We start from the raw sequence: 24,276 nt of genomic DNA on the forward strand, positions 1-24,276 counted from the left end.
TACAATTTTCATAGTCCATTTTCATAGTCTTGAAAATACAGAAAAATCTTTAAATGAGAAGGTGTGTCCAAACTTTTGATCTGTACTGTATCTCTATCAATAGCCATAATTTAGCCATAAATATGTGACAAACTTGCTGAAAGGAAATAAAGTGACAAAATTAGGATAAGAAAATACTAATGAAAAAAAAAACAAGTGAATTGTATGTAATAGTGAACTACCTAAAAAGTAGTATAATAGCCTATAAAGAATATAATAATAAAAATAGCAGTGATAAGTGAAAAGAAAAAGCAAAAATACCCACCACAAAGAGAAATAAAGAATAAATAAAAAGTGTTTAATAGTGATACAATCACAAAATATATGTATGTGGGTGTTTTTGCATTTTCATTTCACTTATCACTGCTATTTTTATTATTATATTCTTTATAGGCTATTATACTCTTTTTTAGGTAGTTCAGTAGTTCACTATTATATACAATTCACTTTGTTTTTCTTTTAATTAATATTTTCTTATCCTAATTTTGTCACTATTTCCTTTCTGCAAGTTTGTCACATATATTTATGGCTAAATTATGGTTATTGATAGAGATATATATATAGACTCCTTCACTTCCCTTTGACCTCATCAGTTATTCCCTTATATTGTTTTATTTCATAACAATCCTGTAATCTGATTTTTCCGGTCCCTATGCACTCCACTCTAGGAACGCAAGCCGTCGTCACTTCCGGTCATGTGACGCACTCCATGGAGACTCGTCCCCTGTTCTGGAGATGACTGCAGCAATACCATGCATGGTATCACAATACCGCCAGCGTCACCTGACCACAATCACTACATACCATCTGATTAGTCCTCCTCTTTATAAAATGCAACATGACGGGCCTCCCTTTAGTCTCCCTCGTCAAAAATAAGGCGAAACGCGGGTCGGGCTGTGCGGGTCCAGTACCTGGGTATGCACTCTTTCAGCAATTGATCACTATAAGATTTCCTTGTTTGCGCTATTATGTCTTGATACACACTGGAATATCTTTAAGCAGAAATGTAACTTTTTTTGAAATTTGCTAATTTATTCAAGTAAAGAAATAATAAATCAATAACATCGGATCAGACACAAGGCAATTGTTACAAATTGTGTATGCGACTCAAAATGGTGACGTTTCGACCCTCCCGGGTCTTAATCTAGGGTCGCACTGTGAACATATAAACAATATACATACATCTTGAAATAAACAAAGTATAATACATATAAATATGCATTTAATAAGTAATAATGAAAGATATCAAGTACAATTAGTATAATAAGTTTCATACTATAGCTAATAATCCCCAGGTGACATATGAAATGTATAAATCTGGAGGCTGGACTTATGGCGTAGTGTTGGGGGAATATGCCTAGTAACATGGTATCTATGAGAACCTCTAATGGTAAAGATGTGATTATTACCTAAATCCAGTTTTTTTAGGAAATAATAGAAAGGACGTCGTCCCTGTGATGTCCAGGGGCTAGAGGGAATAAGAGTAATGTTAATACAATGTGGTAACAAGCAAATAATTATAGTTATAAAAGGGTTAATTACCAGGTATTGCTTTCTAATGAGTGTAGCCTAGTGGGTGATCCGTCTCTAGGTACAACCTAAAATATCACCAGTATAATGTTAGGAGAACAGTGATATCCTAAGTGGTGTTCAGAGGCTACTGTGGTAAATAATTACCTTATTTGAAAATAACAGCGGCGCAACAGCGTCTTGCTGATAATTTAATGGTGGATATGGCCCAAGGGGTAATCCGTATATGGGTAAAGCCTGCAACATCACACATAGGGTGAATAAATAATGATATTAAAAACGGTGCCCTGTAGTGACTAGGATGGGTCATTACCTTATTAGAGAATAACAGAGGCGCATCCGCGTCTTGCTGATGATAGGACCATGCAAACAGCCTAAAGGGGGATCCGTGTATGGGTATAACCTGAAAATGCCACAAGTATGGTGGTAAGAGATAAATGGTGAAACTATGAATGGTGCCCTATCGTGGCTATGGTAGATCTTTACCTTAATTATGAAAAACAGCGGCGCATCTGCGTCTTGCTGATGTTTTAACGAAAAATACGGCCAAAAGGGTGATCCATTATTGGGTAAAGCCTGTAATGTCACAAGTAGGGTGGTAAGGGATGGTAATGTTGTGAATGGTGCCCCGTAGTATCTGCAGTGGGTCATTACCTTAATAGGGAGAAACAGCGGCGCTTCTGCGTCTTGCTGATGGAGAAGGCATGAAACCCTGTAGGAGTCACCAAAGTAAGGCAATGAATGTGGCGCTCAGAAAAGTGGGCATCCCGTGCTAGGTGTAGTAGGGAATTAGCATGGTTACCTGGGAGGTGAGTGAGCGGCGCTCCTGCGTCCTGTAGTGTGGCCTGCCATGTCCTGATGTGACATTCTATAAATAGTGTTGCCGCTCTATGTGCGAGGGAACCGGAAGTGACATAACGAAATGAGGGGCTAGTGTGGTGCGCATGTCAGAGCCTCGGTATAGGCTCCGTAAGCATAGCGCAGCTATGCCATGGAGGGAGTAATACGCATGACTGCCGAGGCCGTGTTGTATATGGGAAGGCTGATGTCAGGGGAATCGCCAGACCGGAAGTGACGTCGCGCTAATGCCGAGCAGTCGATCTGTGCATGCCCGGGGGTTGTTTAGGGACTCCGAGGGCTCTTGTAACTATGCTGTTAATGATGGAGGCTAGATAGTGGTGTAAATAGCCTGGGGAGTGCGCATGTCGGACCCCTGAAAGGAATTACCCCCACTGAGTATCATGTTATGTGTTATATGGAATGCTAGTTGTGCAGCCAGTGTCTGGTAACGCTATTATAACCCTAATATAATTGCAATTGCGAATAGAAAAAAAAGGGGAAGAATAATGGTGTAACCTGATGAAAACTGACAAGAAAGATGAAAAAAACAAAAATAAAAATAAAAAATAAGGTTGAAAACGAAAAAATAATAAATAATAATAAATAAATGAAATATGGGCTGAAATTAATACAGAAATTGAGATGGTACCTGGATGGTAATAATGAAAATGAAATAAAAATGAATGAAAAATTGAATAAAATGATATACAAAAAAAGAGAGGGGACGTGAGACAAATGGAACTGAAAAAAGGAAAAAAAAGAGAAAAAGGAAAAAATAAAAATAAAGATAATAAAAATAAAAGTAAATATACAAAACTATATCTGGGGGGGGGGGGGGGGGAAAGAAAGACACTCACCTAAAAACGGATGGCTTCAACGTGTCTAAAAGGCAAAAGGCAAAAAAAAGGGAGTTAATTAATGTTATTATATGAGCCAATTAATTTCTCTGTTTAGACCCCTAGGCTCCAGTGTATCTAGGGTGTGGATCCAGTAAGCCTCTCTCTGTTTGAGGATCCTTACCCGATCACCTCCTCGCCTAGGGCGCTCTATTTGCTCCACTACTTGGAATTTAAGTTGCGCCACTGAGTGGCGGTGCCTCAAGAAATGGTCCGGGAGAGGGAGCCAGGTCTTGTCACATCTGATCGTGGACTTATGGCTGTATATCCTATCTTTTACATGCTGTGTGGTCTCCCCCACATACAGGAGGCCACATGGGCATTTTACCACATAGACAACAAAATTCGAATTACAGGTGTAATACCCCCTTATGGGATAGGATTTACCAGTCCTGGGATGCACGATGTTCTCTGATTTGATTATGTTCGAGCAGGAGGCACAACTAAGGCAAGGGAATGTGCCATGACGTTTGGTGCCCAATAGCCTTTGTGTGGTCGTTGGATGTGCGCTGCCTATATCCGCTCGTACTAGTTTGTCCCTCAGATTAGTTGCCCTTTTGGTACACATTAGTGTTGGTGTGTTGAAAGAATCGATGTTAGGATAAGCCCGGGCCAGAAGTGGCCAGTGTTTCCTAATGATAGAGTGAACCTTCGGCATAAGAGGATAATAAGTATGCACAAACGGCACTCTTTCCCTAGGTTGGGTAGGTGGAGGAGGTGAAGGTGGAGTAAGGGCACGAGTTTTCTCCTTGGCCAATAATTTAGTTGGATAGCTTCTCTCCTGAAATTTCTGTGCCATTGTTTCAAGTCTAGTGGTTGCTGTATCGGTTTCAGAAACAATCCGTGTAACCCTGTTAAATTGTGAGCGGGGTATACTGTTTTTGGTGGTTTTTGGATGGCAGCTAGTATAGTGTAATAGGCTATTGCAGTTTGTTGGTTTGCAAAACAAATCTGTCTGTAGTTGGCCTAATGAATTTTTTGTTACGAGGGTATCCAGAAAGGGTACGGAGTCTTTATCTTGGTGAATTGTAAATTGTAACTCAGGGTAGATAGAGTTTAGAAAGAGGTAGAATGTGTTTAGAGTGGCAGCTGTGCCTTTCCAGATGAGGAATATGTCATCAATAAATCTGTGGTAACGGATTATCCCTTGGGCCATATCCACCATTAAATTATCAGCAAGACGCTGTTGCGCCGCTTTTATTTTCAAATAAGGTAATTATTTACCACAGTAGCCTCTGAACACCACTTAGGATATCACTGTTCTCCTAACATTATACTGGTGATATTTTAGGTTGTGCCTAGAGACGGATCACCCACTAGGCTACACTCATTAGAAAGCAATACCTGGTAATTAACCCTTTTATAACTATAATTATTTGCTTGTGACCACATTGTATTAACATTACTCTTATTCCCTCTAGCCAATGGACATCACAGGGACGACGTCTTTTCTATTATTTCCTAAAAAAACTGGATTTAGGTAATAATCACATCTTTACCATTAGAGGTTCTCATAGATACCATGTTACTAGGCATATTCCCCCAACACTACGCCATAAGTCCAGCCTCCAGATTTATACATTTCATATGTCACCTGGGGATTATTAGCTATAGTATGAAACTTATTATACTAATTGTACTTGATATCTTTCATTATTACTTATTAAATGCATATTTATATGTATTATACTTTGTTTATTTCAAGATGTATGTATATTGTTTTTATGTTCACAGTGCGACCCTAGATTAAGACCCGGGAGGGTCGAAACGTCACCATTTTGAGTCGCATACACAATTTGTAACAATTGCCTTGTGTTTGATCCGATGTTATTGATTTATTATTTCTTTACTTGAATAAATTAGCAAATTTCAAAAAAAGTTACATTTCTGCTTAAAGATATTCCATGTAGGGAATGCGGTGGATTTAATATTACATTGACATTAGACCTTATGGTCTGTCGCACCAGCACCCCGACCTAATACAGAGTGCAGGCCAATATCTCTATATTTGATGCACACTGGCACATTTGTGGTTCAATAGCTGGGCTATTTAATACTGTCTGTCAATCTGTAGATTCTTTATTGCTATTGCTATTATTATTATTGATCCACTTTCCTTTATCTATTTTATTGTATTTAATTATTTATTTCACATTGCACTGCATTCACTTTTTTCCCTAATGGAATTTTTCTATATTTATTGTAATAGAGGTTTATAATGATTTTACTTGGTATCCAATGGAGCCTATATATGCATTAATTATCCATCTAATAATCTCTATCTTTGCGCAACAACATATCCTCACATGATTATGTGCATAATTATATCCAACTTATAGTTCTTTGCTGAATTCATACAAATTGATTAATAATTATAGTTGGACGGCATGATACACAGAACTTAGCTTTATTATAATAACTTGCAATACATACTTTTTATACAACTAATATTTATTTCTGTTCTGACTGGTCCAACTTAGTTTTTGATTAAGTACATTGAATTATTTATGCCCTTGAATGGAACCCTGCACTTTTTTGCCACCTGGTGGCTTTTTCCCTTTTGTGTTTATTTATGCTGTAACTACCCTGTCAATAACAAACAATATATTTTTCTAAATATATCAGGTGTGTATCATATTTTTAGGTTTGTACTTAATCATTTGTACTAAATGTCCAACTGGGGGTCTGTATGGAGGGGAAACAGGGCAGAATCTGAGAACAAGGATGAATTGTCATCGCCATACAAAAAGAATGGATCTACCTGTGGCCAAACATTTATGTCTCCCTGATCATAGCATTATGGACATGAAATTACTTGTATTAAAAGGTAACTTCAAATCTCAGAGAGACAGAAGAGTCTGGGAATATAAGCTGATGATGACCTTTGACATACTCAGTGCAAGAATGAATGTGTCTCATGGATTTATGTCTTTTTACTTCAATTGAGGAATTTGCTCCTCAGATCATGTGGGGGCATCATAACAAAGAACCAGACCCCAATCAGAGGACACTAAAACATTCACACTCCTTATCTATGAACTGTTCCAATATTTATGGACATATCTGTTTATCACTCACATAATGGTAGTTCTGCTTCACATCACCTGTCTTATCCATGGCCGTTTCTGTGCTATGTTGTGCATAAATATGTGATTCTTCAGAATTTCTATTAGTCTATGCCTGATGAAGGGACCGGAGTAGTCTCAAAAACTTGCAATTTGTTACTATCTTTACAGTTAGCCATTAAAAGGTATCAACCACTGAGGGCTCTCAATTCTAAATATAAAAGTGTGGGTCAATTATTATTCAACCCATAGGTTTAATATTTTGTGGAATAACCTTTGTTTGCAATTACAGCTAATAATCGTCTTTTATAAGACCTGATCAGGCCGGCACAGGTCTCTGGAGTTATCTTGGCCCACTCCTCCATGCAGATCTTCTCCAAGTTATCTAGGTTCTTTGGGTGTCTCATGTGGACTTTAATCTTGAGCTCCTTCCACAAGTTTTCAATTGGGTTAAGGTCAGGAGACTGACTAGGCCACTGCAACACATTGATTTTTTGCCTCTTGAACCAGGCCTTGGTTTTCTTGTCTGTGTGCTTTGGGTCGTTGTCTTGTTGGAAGATGAAATGACGACCCATCTTAAGATCCTTGATGGAGGAGCGGAGGTTCTTGGCCAAAATCTCCAGGTAGGCCGTGCTATCCATCTTCCCATGGATGCGGACCAGATGGCCAGGCCCCTTGGCTGAGAAACAGCCCCACAGCATGATGCTGCCACCACCATGCATGACTGTAGGGATGGTATTCTTGGGGTCGTATGCAGTGCCATCCAGTCTCCAAACGTCACGTGTGTGGTTGGCACCAAAGATCTCGATCTTGGTCTCATCAGACCAGAGAACCTTGAACCAGTCAGTCTCAGAGTCCTCCAAGTGATCATGAGCAAACTGTAGACGAGCTTTGACATAACGCTTTGAAAGTAAAGGTACCTTACGGGCTCGTCTGGAACGGAGACCATTGCGGTGGAGTACGTTACTTATTATATTGACTTAAAACAATGTCCCCACTGCCATGAGATCTTCCCGGAGCTCCTTCCTTGTTGTCCTTGGGTTAGCCTTGACTCTTCGGACAAGCCTGGCCTCGGCACGGGAGGAAACTTTCAAAGGCTGTCCAGGCCGTGGAAGGCTAACAGTAGTTCCATAAGCCTTCCACTTCCGGATGATGCTCCCAACAGTGGAGACAGGTAGGCCCAACTCCTTGGAAAGGGTTTTGTACCCCTTGCCAGCCTTGTGACCCTCCACGATCTTGTCTCTGATGGCCTTGGAATGCTCCTTTGTCTTTCCCATGTTGACCATGTATGAGTGCTGTTCACAAGTTTGGGGAGGGTCTTAAATAGTCAGAAAAGGCTGGAAAAAGAGATAATTAATCCAAACATGTGAAGCTCATTGTTCTTTGTGCCTGAACTACTTCTTAATACTTTAGTGGAACCAAACAGAATTCTGGTGGGTTGAGGGGTTGAATAATAAATGACCCTCTGAAAAGACTTTTCACAATGTAAAAAAAAAATAAACAAAGAAATAACATTCTTTTTTGCTGCAGTGCATTTCACACTTCCAGGCTGCTCTACAGTCCAAATGTCACAATGCCAAGTTAATTCCAAATGTGTAAACCTGCTAAATCTGAAGGGGGTTGAATACTACTTGTAAGCACTGTATATATATATATATATATATATATATATATATATATATATATATATATATTTTATGGTTAATAATAGCAACAAATAAAAATGCAAAAGGCAAGATTGGTTTGTAATGATTGTAATAAAATAGTGTATGGATACAATATATCAGATAATACAAGTAAAAGATCATATGTAAGCAAGATTATGGCTCACGTTGCATTGTTTCAGTTCTAAAATATCAAAGCTAACAATAATTAGAGGCAATCTTCTATGAATACTGAAGATCGTTTTGGAAGGTGTTGACAAGCCGCATCTATATACCAGAGTCAGCAGTGACTTTCTTGCATCCCAATCATTAAAGCCATGGTTCATCAAATGGATTATACCAGAATTGTGACGCAAATTGCTTTGAAAAGTTGCAAAATTTTTGCTTTACATGAAGATGCACAAAAATTTGCTGGGGCGGGACAGGGGTGTGACACAGCAACTTGCCCAATTCATGACAAGCTGTGACGTTCCTTATCCAGAAATCTTATTTCAGTCCCTGACTTTAATAATATTTGTGGCACAGCACACACCACTTTTCAGATGCACTAGTCTTAATGAATCGGGAGCTCATATTTCTTCAGTTCAGTTCCCAACAAGCTGTGAGATGTTTAATTTCTACGAATTTGATTTTGTCTGCAAATCTTTATGTAGTTTTGACAATTCCAAGAAAAATGATGCAAATATTTTGGTCCCCTGGATGTAATTAGATCTGCAATAGAAAAAGACAACACAATTGGTAAAAAAACCCATGAAGATCTGTGGACATCCAACCTATTTTCTTCAGAATATACGTTAATGTTCTGTCTATGGTAAAACTGGATAGCACATGGACTAATGTTCACTGTAGGGCTGTTTGGATGAAAGTTTTTCACACAGACCGAATTTCCATGTGAAAAAATTGCAGCATGCTCTATTCTCTTGCTTATTTTGCATGAGGCTTACCCATAATAGTGAATGGGTGAGCAGAAAAAAACATCTCATATAGATCATCCATAGTGCATCAGTTTTTATGGATTCACTAGCTGAAGAGCCCGGCGTTGCCTGGGCATGGTAAATATCTGTCGTTAGTTATAGCACCTCACTTCTCTTATTTTCCCATTACGCCTCTCATTTTCCCCCTCACATCTCTCATTTTCTCCCTCACTCCTCTCATTCCCCCCTAACACTTGTCATTTCAACCTCACATCTATCATTTTCCGATCACTCCACTATTTTCCCTCACTCCTCTCATTTTGCACTCACACCTTTTCATTTTCACCTCACACCTCTCATTTTCACCTCAGTATATACAGGTTTGTCATCTCCCTTATATATAGTAAACACCTGTATGTCATCTCCTGTATATAGTATATACCTGTATGTCATCTCCCCTGTATATAGTATATACCTGCTGTGTGTCATCTCCCCTGAATATAGTATATACCTGTATGTCATCTCCTCCTATATATAGTATATACCTGTATGTCATCTCCTATATATAGTATATACCTGTATGTCATCTCCTCCTGTATATAGTATATACCTATGTGTCATCTCCCCTGTATATAGTATATATCTGTGTGTCATCTCCTCCTGTATATAGTATATACCTGTATGTCATCTTCTATATATAGCATATACCTGTATGTCATCTCCTCCTTTATATAGTATATACCTGTAGGTCATCTGCTCCTGTATATAGTATATACCTGTGTGTCATCTCCTTCTGTATATAGTATACAGTGGGGCAAAAAAGTATTTAGTCAGTCAGCAATAGTGCAAGTTCCACCACTTAAAAAGATGAGAGGCGTCTGTAATTTACATCATAGGTAGACCTAAACTATAGGAGACAAACTGAGAAAAAAAAATCCAGAAAATCACATTGTCTGTTTTTTTAACATTTTATTTGCATATTATGGTGGAAAATAAGTATTTGGTCAGAAACAAAATTTCATCTCAATACTTTGTAATATATCCTTTGTTGGCAATGACAGAGGTCAAACGTTTTCTGTAAGTCTTCACAAGGTTGCCACACACTGTTGTTGGTATGTTGGCCCATTCCTCCATGCAGATCTCCTCTAGAGCAGTGATGTTTTTGGCTTTTCGCTTGGCAACACGGACTTTCAACTCCCTCCAAAGGTTTTCTATAGGGTTGAGATCTGGAGACTGGCTAGGCCACTCCAGGACCTTGAAATGCTTCTTACGAAGCCACTCCTTCGTTGCCCTGGCGGTGTGCTTTGGATCATTGTCATGTTGAAAGACCCAGCCACGTGTCATCTTCAATGCCCTTGCTGATGGAAGGAAGTTTGCACTCAAAATCTCACGATACATGGCCCCATTCATTCTTTCATGTACCCGGATCAGTCGTCCTGGCCCCTTTGCAGAGAAACAGCCCCAAAGCATGATGTTTCCACCACCATGCTTTACAGTAGGTATGGTGTTTGATGGATGCAACTCAGTATTCTTTTTCCTCCAAACACGACAAGTTGTGTTTCTACCAAACAGTTCCAGTTTGGTTTCATCAGACCATAGGACATTCTCCCAAAACTCCTCTGGATCATCCAAATGCTCTCTAGCAAACTTCAGACGGGCCCGGACATGTACTGGCTTAAGCAGTGGGACACGTCTGGCACTGCAGGATCTGAGTCCATGGTGGCGTAGTGTGTTACTTATGGTAGGCCTTGTTACATTGGTCCCAGCTCTCTACAGTTCATTCACTAGGTCCCCCCACGTGGTTCTGGGATTTTTGCTCACCGTTCTTGTGATCATTCTGACCGCACGGGGTGGGATTTTGCGTGGAGCCCCAGATCGAGGGAGATTATCAGTGGTCTTGTATGCCTTCCATTTTCTAATTATTGCTCCCACTGTTGATTTCTTCACTCCAAGCTGGTTGGCTATTGCAGATTCAGTCTTCCCAGCCTGGTGCAGGGCTACAATTTTGTTTCTGGTGTCCTTTGACAGCTCTTTGGTCTTCACCATAGTGGAGTTTGGAGTCAGACTGTTTGAGGGTGTGCACAGGTGTCTTTTTATACTGATAACAAGTTTAAACAGGTGCCATTACTACAGGTAATGAGTGGAGGAAAGAGGAGACTCTTAAACAAGAAGTTACAGGTCTGTGAGAGCCAGAAATCTTGATTGTTTGTTTCTGACCAAATACTTATTTTCCACCATAATATGCAAATAAAATGTTAAAAAAACAGACAATGTGATTTTCTGGATTTTTTTTTCTCAGTTTGTCTCCCATAGTTGAGGTCTACCTATGATGTAAATTACAGACGCCTCTCATCTTTTTAAGTGGTGGAACTTGCACTATTGCTGACTGACTAAATACTTTTTTGCCCCACTGTATACCTGCATGTCATCTCCTCCTGTATATAGTATGTACCTGTATGTCATCTCCTCCTCTTTATAGTATATACCTGTGTGTCATCTCTCCTGTATATAGTATATATCTGTGTGTCATATCCCCTGTATATAGTATATACCTGTGTGTCATCTCCTCCTGTATTAGACCTCGTTCACACGTTATTTGCTCAGTATTTTTACCTCAGTATTTGTAAGCTAAATTGGCAGCCTGATAAATCCCCAGCCAACAGGAAGCCCTCCCCCTGGCAGTATATATTAGCTTACACATAAACATAATAGACAGGTCATGTGACTGACAGCTGCCGTATTTCCTATATGGTACATTTGTTGCTCTTGTAGTTTGTCTGCTTATTAATCAGATTTTTATTTTTGAAGGATAAGACCAGACTTGTGTGTGTTTTAGGGCGAGTTTCGTTTGTCAAGTTGTGTGTGTTGAGTTGCGTGTGGCGACATGCATGTAGCGACTTTTGTGAGATGAGTTTTGTGTGGCAACATGCGTGTAGCAACTTTTTGTATGTCAAGTTGCATGTGACAGGTTAGTGTAGCAAGTTGTGTGCAGCAAGTTTTGCACATGGCGAGTTTTGCGTGTGGTGAGTTTTATGTGTGGTGCCTTTTGAGTATGTGCAAGTTTTGTGTGAGGCAACTTTTGCATGTGTTGCAACTTTTGTGCATGTGGCAATTTTACCGCGAGGTGAGTTTTGCACTTGTGGCGAGTTTTGCGTGAGCCTAGTTTTTGCATGTGGCGAGTTTTACGCGTGGCGAGTTTAGAGCGGCGACTTTTGTGTTTCGACTTTTATGTGGCGAGGTTGGTGTATGTGTGGTGAAATGTGTGCTGAGGGTAATATGTGTTCAAGCACGTGGTAGTGTGTGGCGCATTTTGTGGGTGTGTTCATATCCCCGTGTGTGGTGAGTATCCCATGTCGGGGCCCCACCTTAGCAACTGTACGGTATATACTCTTTGGCGCCATCGCTTTCATTCTTTAAGTCCCCCTTGTTCACATCTGGCAGCTGTCAATTTGCCTCCAACACTTTTCCTTTCACTTTTTCCCCATTATGTAGATAGGGGCAAAATTGTTTGGTGAATTGGAAAGCACGGGGTTAAAATTTCACCTCACAACATAGCCTATGATGCTCTCAGGGTCCAGACATGTGACTGTGCAAAATTTTGTGGCTGTAGCTGCGACGCCTCCAACACTTTTCCTTTCACTTTTTCCCCATTATGTAGATAGGGGCCAAATTGTTTGGTGAATTGGAACGCGCGGGGTTAAAATTTCACCTCACAACATAGCCTATGACGCTCTCGGGGTCTAGACGTGTGACTGTGCAAAATTTTGTGGCTGTAGCTGCGATGGTGCAGATGCCAATCCCGGACATACACACACACACACACACATACACACACACATTCAGCTTTATATATTAGACTAGCTGAAGAGCCCGGCGTTGCCTGGGCATAGTAAATATCTGTGATTAGTTATAGCACCTCACTTCTCTTATTTTCCCATCACGCCTCTCATTTTCCCAATCACATCTTTCATTTTCCCCCTCACATCTCTCATTTTCTCCCTCACATCTCTCATTTTCTCCCTCACTCCTCTCATTCCCCCCTAACACTTGTCATTTCAACCTCACATCTGTCATTTTCTGATCACTCCATTATTTTTCCTCACTCCTCTCATTTTGCACTCACACCTTTTCATTTTCACCTCACACCTCTCATTTTCACCTCATCACCTCAGTATATACATGTTTGTCATCTCCCTTATATATAGTATACATCTGTATGTCATCTCCTGTATATAGTATATACCTGTATGTCATCTCCCCTGTATATATTATATACCTGCTGTGTGTCATCTCCCCTATATATAGTATATACTTGAATGTCATCTCCTTCTATATATAGTATATACCTGTATGTCATCTCCTCCTGTATATAGTATATACCTGTGTGTCATCTCCCCTGTATATAGTATATATCTGTGTGTCATCTCCTCCTGTATATAGTATATACCTGCATGTCATCTTCTATATATAGCATATACCTGTATGTCATCTCCTCCTGTATATAGTATATACCTGTAGGTCATCTCCTCCTGTATATAGTATATACCTGTATGTCATCTCCTCCTGTATATATATGTACCTGTATGTCATCTCCTCCTCTATATAGTATATACCTGTGTGACATCTCTCCTGTATATAGTATATATCTGTGTGTCATCTCCCCTGTATATAGTATATACCTGTGTGTCATCTCCTCCTGTATTAGACCTTGTTCACACGTTATTTGCTCAGTATTTTTACCTCAGTATTTGTAAGCTAAATTGGCAGCCTGATAAATCCCCAGCCAACAGGAAGCCCTCCCCCTGGCAGTATATATTAGCTCACACATACACATAATAGACAGGTCATGTGACTGACAGCTGCCGTATTTCCTTTATGGTACATTTGTTGTAGTTTGTCTGCTTATTAATCAGATTTTTATTTTTGAAGGATAAGACCAGATTTGTGTGTGTTTTAGGGCGAGTTTCGTTTGTCAAGTTGTGTGTGTTGAGTTGCGTGTGGCGACATGCATGTAGCGACTTTTGTGAGATGAGTTTTGTGTGGCAACATGCGTGTAGCAACTTTTTGTGTGTCGAGTTGCATGTGACAGGTTAGTGTAGCAACTTGTGTGCAGCAAGTTTTGCGCATGGCGAGTTTTGCGCGTGGCGAGTTTTGTGTGGTGCCTTTTGAGTATGTGCAAGTTTTGTGTGAGGCAAATTTTGCATGTGTTGCAACTTTTGTGCATGTGGCAATTTTTCTGCGTGTGCAAGTTTTGCGTGTGGCGAGTTTTCCATGAGGTGAGTTTTGCACTTGTGGCGAGTTTTGCAAGAGCCTAGTTTTTGCATGTGGCGAGTTCTGCGCGTGGCGAGTTTTGAGCGGCGACTTTTGTGTTTCGACTTTTATGTGGCGAGGTTGGAGAATGTGTGGTGAAATGTGTGCTGAGGGTGATATGTGTTCAAGCACGTGGAAGTGTGTGGCGCATTTTGTGTGTGTGTTCATATCCCCGTGTGTGGTGAGTATCCCATGTCGGGGCCCCACCTTAGCAACTGTACGGTATATACTCTTTGGCGCCATCGCTCACACTCTTTACGTCCCCCTTGTTCACATCTGGCAGCTGTCAATTTGCCTCCAACACTTTTCCTTTCATTTTTTCCCATTATGTAGATAGGGGCAAAATTGTTTGGTGAATTGGAACGCGCGGGGTTAAAATTTCACCTCACAACATAGCCTATGACGCTCTTGAGGTCCAGACGTGTGACTGTGCAAGATTTGGTGGCTGTAGTTTTGACGCCTCCAACACTTTTCCTTTCACTTTTTTCCCCATTATGTAGATAGGGGCAAAATTGTTTGGTGAATTGGAACGCGCAGGGTTAAAATTTCACCTCACAACATAGCCTATGACGCTCTCAGGATCCAGACGTGTGACTGTGCAAGATTTGGTGGCTGTAGTTTCGACGCCTCCAACACTTTTCCTTTAACTTTTTTCCCCATTATGTAGATAGGGGCAAAATTGTTTGGTGAATTGGAACGCGCGGGGTTAAAATTTCGCCTCACAACATAGCCTATGACGCTCTCGGGGTCCAGACGTGTGACTGTGCAAGATTTGGTGGCTGTAGTTTCGACGCCTCCAACACTTTTCCTTTCACTTTTTTCCCCATTATGTAGATAGGGGCAAAATTGTTTGGTGAATTGGAACGCGCGGGGTTAAAATTTCGCCTCACAACATAGCCTATGACGCTCTCGGGGTCCAGACGTGTGACTGTGCAACATTTTCTGGCTGTAGCTGCGATGGTGCAGATGCCAATCCCGGACATACATACACACATACACACACACATACACACATTCAGCTTTATATATTAGACTAGCTGAAGAGCCCGGCGTTGCCTGGGCATAGTAAATATCTGTGGTTAGTTATAGCATGTCACTTCTCTTATTTTCCCATCCCGCCTCTCATTTTCCCAATCACATCTCTCATTTTCTCCCTCACTCCTCTCATTCCCCCCTAACACTTGTCATTTCAACCTCACATCTGTCATTTTCTGATCACTCCATTATTTTTCCTCACTCCTCTCATTTTGCACTCACACCTTTTCATTTTCACCTCACACCTCTCATTTTCACCTCATCACCTCAGTATATACATGTTTGTCATCTCCCTTATATATAGTATACATCTGTATGTCATCTCCTGTATATAGTATATACCTGTATGTCATCTCCCCTGTATATATTATATACCTTCTGTGTGTCATCTCCCCTATATATAGTATATACCTGAATGTCATCTCCTTCTATATATAGTATATACCTGTATGTCATCTCCTTCTGTATATAGTATATACCTGTGTGTCATCTCCCCTGTATATAGTATATATCTGTGTGTCATCTCCTCCTGTATATAGTATATACCTGCATGTCATCTTCTATATATAGCATATACCTGTATGTCATCTCCTCCTGTATATAGTATATACCTGTAGGTCATCTGCTCCTGTATATAGTATATACCTGTGTGTCATCTCCTCCTGTATATATATGTACCTGTATGTCATCTCCTCCTCTATATAGTATATACCTGTGTATCATCTCTCCTGTATATAGTATATACCTGTGTGTCATCTCCTCCTGTATTAGACCTCGTTCACACGTTATTTGCTCAGTATTTTTACCTCAGTATTTGTAAGCTAAATTGGCAGCCTGATAAATCCCCAGCCAGCAGGAAGCCCTCCCCCTGGCAGTATATATTAGCTCACACATACACATAATAGACAGGTCATGTGACTGACAGCTGCCGTATTTCCTTTATGGTACATTTGTTGTAGTTTGTCTGCTTATTAATCAGATTTTTATTTTTGAAGGATAAGACCAGATTTGTGTGTGTTTTAGGGCGAGTTTCGTTTGTCAAGTTGTGTGTGTTGAGTTGCGTGTGGCGACATGTATGTAGCGACTTTTGTGAGATGAGTTGTGTGTGGCAACATGCGTGTAGCAACTTTTTGTGTGTCGAGTTGCATGTGACAGGTTAGTGTAGCAACTTGTGTGCAGCAAGTTTTGCGCATGGCGAGTTTTGCACGTGGCGAGTTTTGTGTGGCGCCTTTTGAGTATGTGCAAGTTTTGTGTGAAGAAATTTTGCATGTGTTGCAATTTTTGTGCATGTGGCAATTTTTCCGCATGTGCAAGTTTTGCGTGTGGCGAGTTTTGCATGAGGTGAGTTTTGCACTTGTGGCGAGTTTTGCAAGAGCCTAGTTTTTGCATGTGGCGAGTTCTGCGCGTGGCGAGTTTTGAGCGGCGACTTTTGTGTTTCGATTTTTATGTGGCGAGGTTGGAGAATGTGTGGTGAAATGTGTGCTGAGGGTGATATGTGTTCAAGCACGTGGAAGTGTGTGGCGCATTTTGTGTGTGTGTTCATATCCCCGTGTGTGGTGAGTATCCCATGTCGGGGCCCCACCTTAGCAACTGTACGGTATATACTCTTTGGCGCCATCGCTCTCACTCTTTACGTCCCCCTTGTTCACATCTGGCAGCTGTCAATTTGCCTCCAACACTTTTCCTTTAATTTTTTCCCATTATATAGATAGGGGCAAAATTGTTTGGTGAATTGGAATGCGCGGGGTTAAAATTTCACCTCACAACATAGCCTATGACGCTCTCGGGGTCCAGACGTGTGACTGTGCAAAATTTTGTGGCTGTAGCTTCAACGCCTCCAACACTTTTCCTTTCACTTTTTTCCCCATTATGTAGATAGGGGCAAAATTGTTTGGTGAATTGGAACGCGCGGGGTTAAAATTTCACCTCACAATATAGCCTATGACGCTCTCGGGGTCCAGACGTGTGACTGTGCAAAATTTTGTGGCTGTAGCTTCAACGCCTCCAACACTTTTCCTTTCACTTTTTTCCCCATTATGTAGATAGGGGCAAAATTGTTTGGTGAATTGAAACGCGCGGGGTTAAAATTTCACCTCACAATATAGCCTATGACGCTCTCGGGGTCCAGACGTGTGACTGTGCAAAATTTTGTGGCTGTAGCTGCGACGGTGCAGATGCCAATCCCGGACATACATACACACATACACACATACACACATTCAGCTTTATATAGTAGATTGCAATTATTAACATAGGAAATTGCATTTGGTCTAATTAAGTATTTTAACTGCTGATGTATAAAATCAGATGTCATGCGGATGTAGAAAATTAACATATATATATGACAGGCGAATGGCATATAGATGAAATATGGATGAAAATCAGTTATTTTTGTTTTTATGAAAAACCAACAATTAATCATTCACGTGTCTGAATCTGACCTAAACTGACAAATTTTTCATGGACAATACTCTGACATTGGTCCAATTTTTACAGACTGGCATAATGAAGGTGGAGAAACTTTTTTTTTTCTCTTCATCTCTAAGAAAATCGGATCAAACTATGATCAGGGTCTGATTAGCATAATCAAACTGATTTTCTCTGATAAAGAGAAAACTATTATCTGCACCTGCCTGATACTTAATCAGAATTCATCTATCCAGGTTCAGGTGGATTAAAGGTGTGGTAATATACTGAGGAGATTCAAGAATTGGTGATATCCCCTTCCTGAAGCCATACTCAGGATAAGGGCGCAGTTAGAGGGCCATATAACACAGACGACGATCACATTCCATTGCACGGACTGGCCGGTGGCTATCCTGACCTGAACGTGACAGCTGCATAGAAATACAAGTGCTTCTCACAAAATTAGAATATCTTCAACAAGTTAATTTATTTAAGTTCTTCAATACAAAAAGTGAAACTCATATATTATATAAAGTCATTACAGAGTGATCTATTTCAAGTCTTTATTTCTGTTAATGTTGATGATTATGGCTTACAGCCAATGAAAACCCAAAAATCATAATCTCAGTAAATTAGAATAGTTTATATCACAGCTTGAAAAAAATATTTTAAAATCCGGAATGTTGGCCTACTGAAATATATGTTCATTAAATGCACTCAATACTTAGTCGGGGCTCCTTTTGCATCAATTACTGCATCAGTACCTATGGCACTGCTGACGTGTTATGGAAGCTCAGGTTGCTTTGATAGCAGCCTTCAGCTTGTCTGCATGTTTGGATCTGGTGTCTCTCATCTTCCTCTTGACAATTCCCCAAAGACTCTGTATGGGGTTAAGGTCAGGCGAGTTTGATGGCCAATCAAGCACAATGATACTGTTGTATTTAAACCAGGTACTGGTAATTTTGGCAGTGTGGACAGGTGCCAAGTCCTGCTGGTGAATTAAATTTCCACCTCCAAAAAGCTTGTCGGCAGAGGGAAGCATGAAATGCTCTAAAATTTCCTTGTAGAGGGCTGCGCTGACTTTGGTCTTGATAAAGCACAGTGGACCTACACCAGCAGATGATATGGCTCCCCAAACCATTACTGATTGTGGAAACCTCACACAAGACCTCAAGCAGCTTGGATTGTGTGCCTATCCACTCTTCCTCCAGACTCAGACTCTGGGACCTTGATTTCCAAAAGTGCAAAAATTACTTTCTTCTGAAAACAACACATTGGACCACTGAGCAACAGTCCCGTTCTTTTTCTCATTTGCTCAGGTAAGACGCTTCTGGCATTGTCTAATGAGATGAATGAGTATTTCAACAGGTTTAGCAGTATATGTGTACCAACTGATAGTGGATGGGAATTGGGTGCAAATTCTGCAACATCGATATTGAAGGATGAGCAGACTAATTTTAGAGTATCCGAAAATGATGTGAGGAGGCAGTTTAAATCACTTAACATTGGTAAAGCTGCAGGACCTGATGGACTCAGCTCACGTATCCTTAAAGTTTGTGCAGACCAGCTGTGTACTGTCTTTACACGTCTATTTAATGGAAGTATACAAACACAGAGGGTACCTGTGTTATGGAAAACTTCCTGTCTGGTGCCGGTACCCAAGACTTCTTCTCCTGCAACCCTAAATGACTATCGTCCTGTAGCCTTAACATCTCACGCTATGAAGGCCTTGGAAAGATTAGTGCTTGCTCACTTAAGACCAAGGGTCAATGCATTTATCGATCCCCTTCAGTTTGCCTACCGACATAGATTGGGGGTGGATGATGCTATTCTTTCTCTGTTACATAGGGTACATTCATTTCTGGAGACTGACGGAACCATGGTGCGAGCGATGTTCTTTGATTTCTCGAGTGCATTTAACTCCCTGCAGCCACTTTTACTACACAAAAAGATGACTGATATGAAGGTGGAGGAGGGGATGAGAAATTGGATAACTGACTACCTATCAGATCGGCCACAGTTTGTACAGATGGGAGCAGTGGTGTCAAGCAGATTATTGAGCAGTGTAGGTGCCCCCCAGGGAACAGTGCTTGCGCCCTTTCTATTCACACTGTATACTTCAGACTTTCAGTATAAATCTGAACTTTGCCACCTTCAGAAATTTTCAGATGACTCCGTGGTTGTGGGATGCATTAGGGGAGATCAGGGGGATGAGGAATACAGAAGGGTGGTGTCGAATTTCGTGGATTGGTGCAATGGTAACTATCTACAACTAAAGGCCCCTTCACATTAAGCGACGCTGCAGCGATACCGACAACGATCCAGATCGCTGCAGCGTCGCTGTTTGGTCGCTGGAGAGCTGTCACACAGACCGCTCTCCAGCGACCAACGATGCCGGTAACCAGGGTAAACATCGGGTAACTAAGCACAGGGCCGCGCTTAGTAACCCGATGTTTACCCTGGTTACCATCCTAAAAGTAAAAAAAACAAACAGTACATACTTACCTACCGCTGTCTGTCCCCGGCGCTCTGCTCTGCACTCCTCCTGTACTGTCTGTGTGAGCACAGCGGCCGGAAAGCAGAGCGGTGACGTCACCGCTCTGCTTTCCGGCTGACCGACGCTCACAGCCAGTGCAGGAGGAGAGCAGAGCACAGCGCCGGCGACAGACAGCGGTAGGTAAGTATGTAGTGTTTGTTTTTTTTACTTTTAGGATGGTAACCAGGGTAAACATCGGGTTACTAAGCGCGGCCCTGCGCTTAGTTACCCGATGTTTACTCTGGTTACCAGTGAAGACATCGCTGGATCGGTGTCACACACGCCGATCCAGCGATGTCCGCGGGAGATCCAGCGACGAAATAAAGTTCTGGACTTTGTTCAGCGACCAACGATCTCCCAGCAGGGGCCTGATCGTTGGTCGCTGTCACACATAACGATTTCATTAACGATATCGTTGCTACGTCACAAAATGCAACGATATCGTTAACAATATCGTTATGTGTGAAGGTACCTTAAATGTTAAGAAAACTAAGGAGTTGGTGGTCAACTATAGCAGGATTAAGTTGGAATGCTTACCGATCACTATTGCTGGTCAGGAGGTAGAGCAGATGGAGAGTTACAAATATTTGGGGGTCCATTTGGATAGCAAACTGGACTGGAGATGCCACTCAGAGTTTGTCTACAAGAAGGGGATGAGCAGATTGTATTTCCTAAGGAAACTGAGGTCTTTTAATGTGTGTAGCAAAATGTTAGAAATGTTCTACCAATCTGTTATGGCAAGTGCCATCTTTTTTGCAATCACGTGCTGGGGTAGTAGTGTGCGGGCCTCTGATGCTAATAAGCTGAATAAGATTATTAAGAAGGCAAGTTCTGCTGTGGGCTGCAAGCTGGACTCTCTTGAGGAGGTAGTGGAGAAAAGAACTCTGAGAAAGTGTATGGCAATTATGAACAATAATGCACATCCACTATATGAGCTATTCATGAGACAGAAGAGCACCTTCAGTAACCGGCTAATACTTCTGAGGTGTAAGAAGGAAAAATATAGGAAATTGTTTGTGCCAACTGCCATGGGGATGTACAACAATAACATTAGGGTTAAACCACCAAGGTGAATGTCTACTTATTTCTCTACATTTCAGTTCACTTGTTGTGTATGTCCTATTCTAATGTATAATGTATAATGTTCTTCTGTCAACTCCACTGTCATGTCAGCTATGTAATTCCTTTATGATTTTTATGATTTAAGTTGTGCTGCTGTGATACCATAATTTCCCACGGGATCAATAAAGTGTATCGTATCGTATCGTATCGTCTACTGGTCAGGAGTGGCTTGACACAAGGAATGCAACACTTGTAGCCCATGTCCTGGATACGTCTGTGTGTGGTGGCTCTTGAAGCAATGACTCCAGCAGCAGTCCACTCCTTGTGAATCTCCAGCAAACTTTTGAATGGCTTTTTCTTTACAATCCTTTTAAGGAAGTGGTTATCCAGGTTGCATTGTGCACCTTTTTCTACCACACTTTTTCCTTCCACTCAACCTTCCATTAATATGCTTGGATACAGCACTCTGTGAACAGCCAGCTACTTTAGCAATGACCCTTTGTGGCTTACCCTCCTTGTGGAGTGTGTAAATGTCTATCTTCTGGACATCTTTCAAGTCAGCAGTCTTCCCCATGATTTTGGAGCTTACTGAAACAAACTAAGTGTTAGGAGTCGAGTTCCCGCCGCTGCACAGGGGGAATCTCAAACCATGTCTGCTGCGGTCTCCCATTCTGCATCGGCCGCAGTGGAGCCTGCTCAGCAGAGACATCGGTCCCAGCGTCTCACTGAATCTGATACTGTGCAAAGGGTTACTGCTGCCTCTCCAGGCTTTACTATTGTACCCTGCACTGGTCTGCAGCGAGCAGGCTTTTCTGGGACTAAGTCCTGCTTTGCACACACTGAGCATGCCCAGGGTAAGATCTCTCAGTGGAGATCAAGGGTCACATGCTCAGGTACTGCAGCAACTTCCATTGGTCCTCCAGGAAGGTTCTGTACCTGATCAAGTTCTGTGGCAGCCTACCATTGGTCCTTCTTGGAAGGTCCTGTAGGTGCTACAGCTATAAAAGGTTCTCATGACCGCACGGCCATGCGCTAATATCAAATATGTACGAGCTCAGCGCCAGTGTGGTCGTGTGTGGGGTCAGGGACCCGGCTAAAATAAGCCCCTAGAATGCTGGCACTTCCAGCGAGGAGTTTTGTGTATGCAGTCAGGGACCCGGCTGAAATAAGCCATTAGAATTCCGGCTCCACCGGAGAGGAGCTGCGTGTTGGTTGGACTGCATGACCACTGTCGGTTCTACACAGTAGCTGTGTAACCTGTGAGCTAATCAGGGCACAGCGTTCGCTTTACTACGGGCTCTGTGAAGTAGCAGAGTTCGTTTGTACTAATTTGCTTCGCCGCCTTGCTTAGCAGCAGGTTCTTTCCTGCACGGTGGATCCCGGGTTGCGAATGCACCTATCTCAGCTAATAAATATATTCGGTGTGTTCCGCCAACACTAACACTAAGGAACCTTTTTAAACACTTAGGAAGTCTTTGCTGGTGTTTTTTGATAATTATTCTAATTTACTGAAATAATGACTTTTGGGCTTTTATTGGCTGTGAGCCACAATCATCAACATTAACAGAAATAAACACTTGAACTAGACCACTCTGTTTGTAATGAGTCTATATTATATGAGTTTCACTTTTTGTATTGGAGAACTAAAATATAATAACGTTTGATGATATTGTAATTTAATGAGAAGCACTTATATATGCTATCACGCTCGGATTAGTAGAACAGATGGCTAGTCCAAGCATTGCAATGTGATCGTTGTGTATGTTATACGGCGGTCTAACTGTGCCCTAACCCAGACCCTACCCATTAGATAATTGTCAAGTGACATACAGACCTTTAATAATATAATCTTTATTTATATAGCACCCACATATTCCATTGCGCTTTACATTTTAACAGTTCATACACAAGTCATAAGTAACAACATTCAGAATAATACAATAATTAAAGCAAAATAAGACAACCCTTCTTGTGAGAGCTTGCAATCTACAATGAAGAGGGAGGAGACATAAAGTACAAGTGCTTATTTACAATGATGGTCCAGCCATCTAGGGGATATATAAAGGCCGCATGTGGTAGTCACCAGCCAGTATTTGTTGTGCTTTTGGGTGTTGTGGAGTTTGATGGAGGGTTATTCTCAGATAGATAGTGAATAGGCCACACGCACATACAAAAGGACTTTGATTAGGGAACGTGATAGGTCTCTCTGAACAGATGTATTTTGAGGGAGCACCAAAAACTATGTAAGTTGCGGATAGTCCTAATTTCTTGGTGTAGAGTATTCCATAGGATTGGAGCAATGCGGGAGAAGTCTTGAAGCCAGGAGGTACGGGTTAGTGCAGAGGTTTGTGGAAAATCGCTTGCAGAGCATAACAAGCGGGTAGATCGATAAACAGAAATGAGGGAGAAGATTTATGGGGGTGCCACACTGTGGAGATGTTTGTAGGGGAGAATAATCAGTTTTAATTGGATCCTATAATGAATGGCAGCAAGTACAATGACTGGCAAAGAGCGGACGTGTCCGAGAACCGATTAAGCAGATGGATGACCCTGGCTGCTGCCTTAAGGATGGACAGGAGAGGGGAAAGTTGAATGAGGAGGAGGCAAATTATTACAGCAATACATTAGTCCAGTGGAGAGTCGATCAAGGCAACAGTGAGGGATTTTGTTGTGTCCATGGTGAGAAAGGGGCAGATTCTAGAGATGTTCTTTAGGTGTAAGCGGTAAGGGCGGGCAAGAGATTGTATATGGGAGGTGAAGGAAAGATTGGTATCAAACATAACAATAGAAAACAGCAAAAGGTTGAAACCAACCACAATTTTTATAAAAGCCAAGGGTACCCAAAAATATGAATGTAAATAGCACAATAAAGGGACCTAAAACATAACATTTAATATACTAGTTAAAAATGACAAACATAACAAACAGACAGCGAGCCTGCATGGTGTGGTGTTATTATGGTGCCACCCACGGAGAGGG

General features: G+C 41.3%; 1 protein-coding gene across 4 annotated transcripts in view; it reads right to left on the reverse strand.

Moving 5' to 3' along the window:
• Positions 1–8,108: 8,108 nt before the first annotated feature.
• LOC138642656 (beta-Ala-His dipeptidase-like) overlaps positions 8,109–24,276 on the reverse strand; it is a 103,247-nt gene continuing 87,079 nt past the window's right edge. For 3 of the 4 annotated variants that reach the window (XM_069730965.1, XM_069730964.1, XM_069730966.1), the window contains one exon: positions 8,109–8,745. In XM_069730965.1, the coding sequence (XP_069587066.1) occupies positions 8,652–8,745 (94 nt within the window). In that variant the 3' untranslated portion in view covers positions 8,109–8,651. The remainder of the gene's footprint in view (positions 8,746–24,276) is intronic. The other variant, XM_069730967.1, reaches the window with a different exon arrangement.

This window comes from Ranitomeya imitator, chromosome 6 (assembly GCF_032444005.1).
Source record: "Ranitomeya imitator isolate aRanImi1 chromosome 6, aRanImi1.pri, whole genome shotgun sequence".
NCBI classification, from domain to species: domain Eukaryota; kingdom Metazoa; phylum Chordata; class Amphibia; order Anura; family Dendrobatidae; genus Ranitomeya; species Ranitomeya imitator.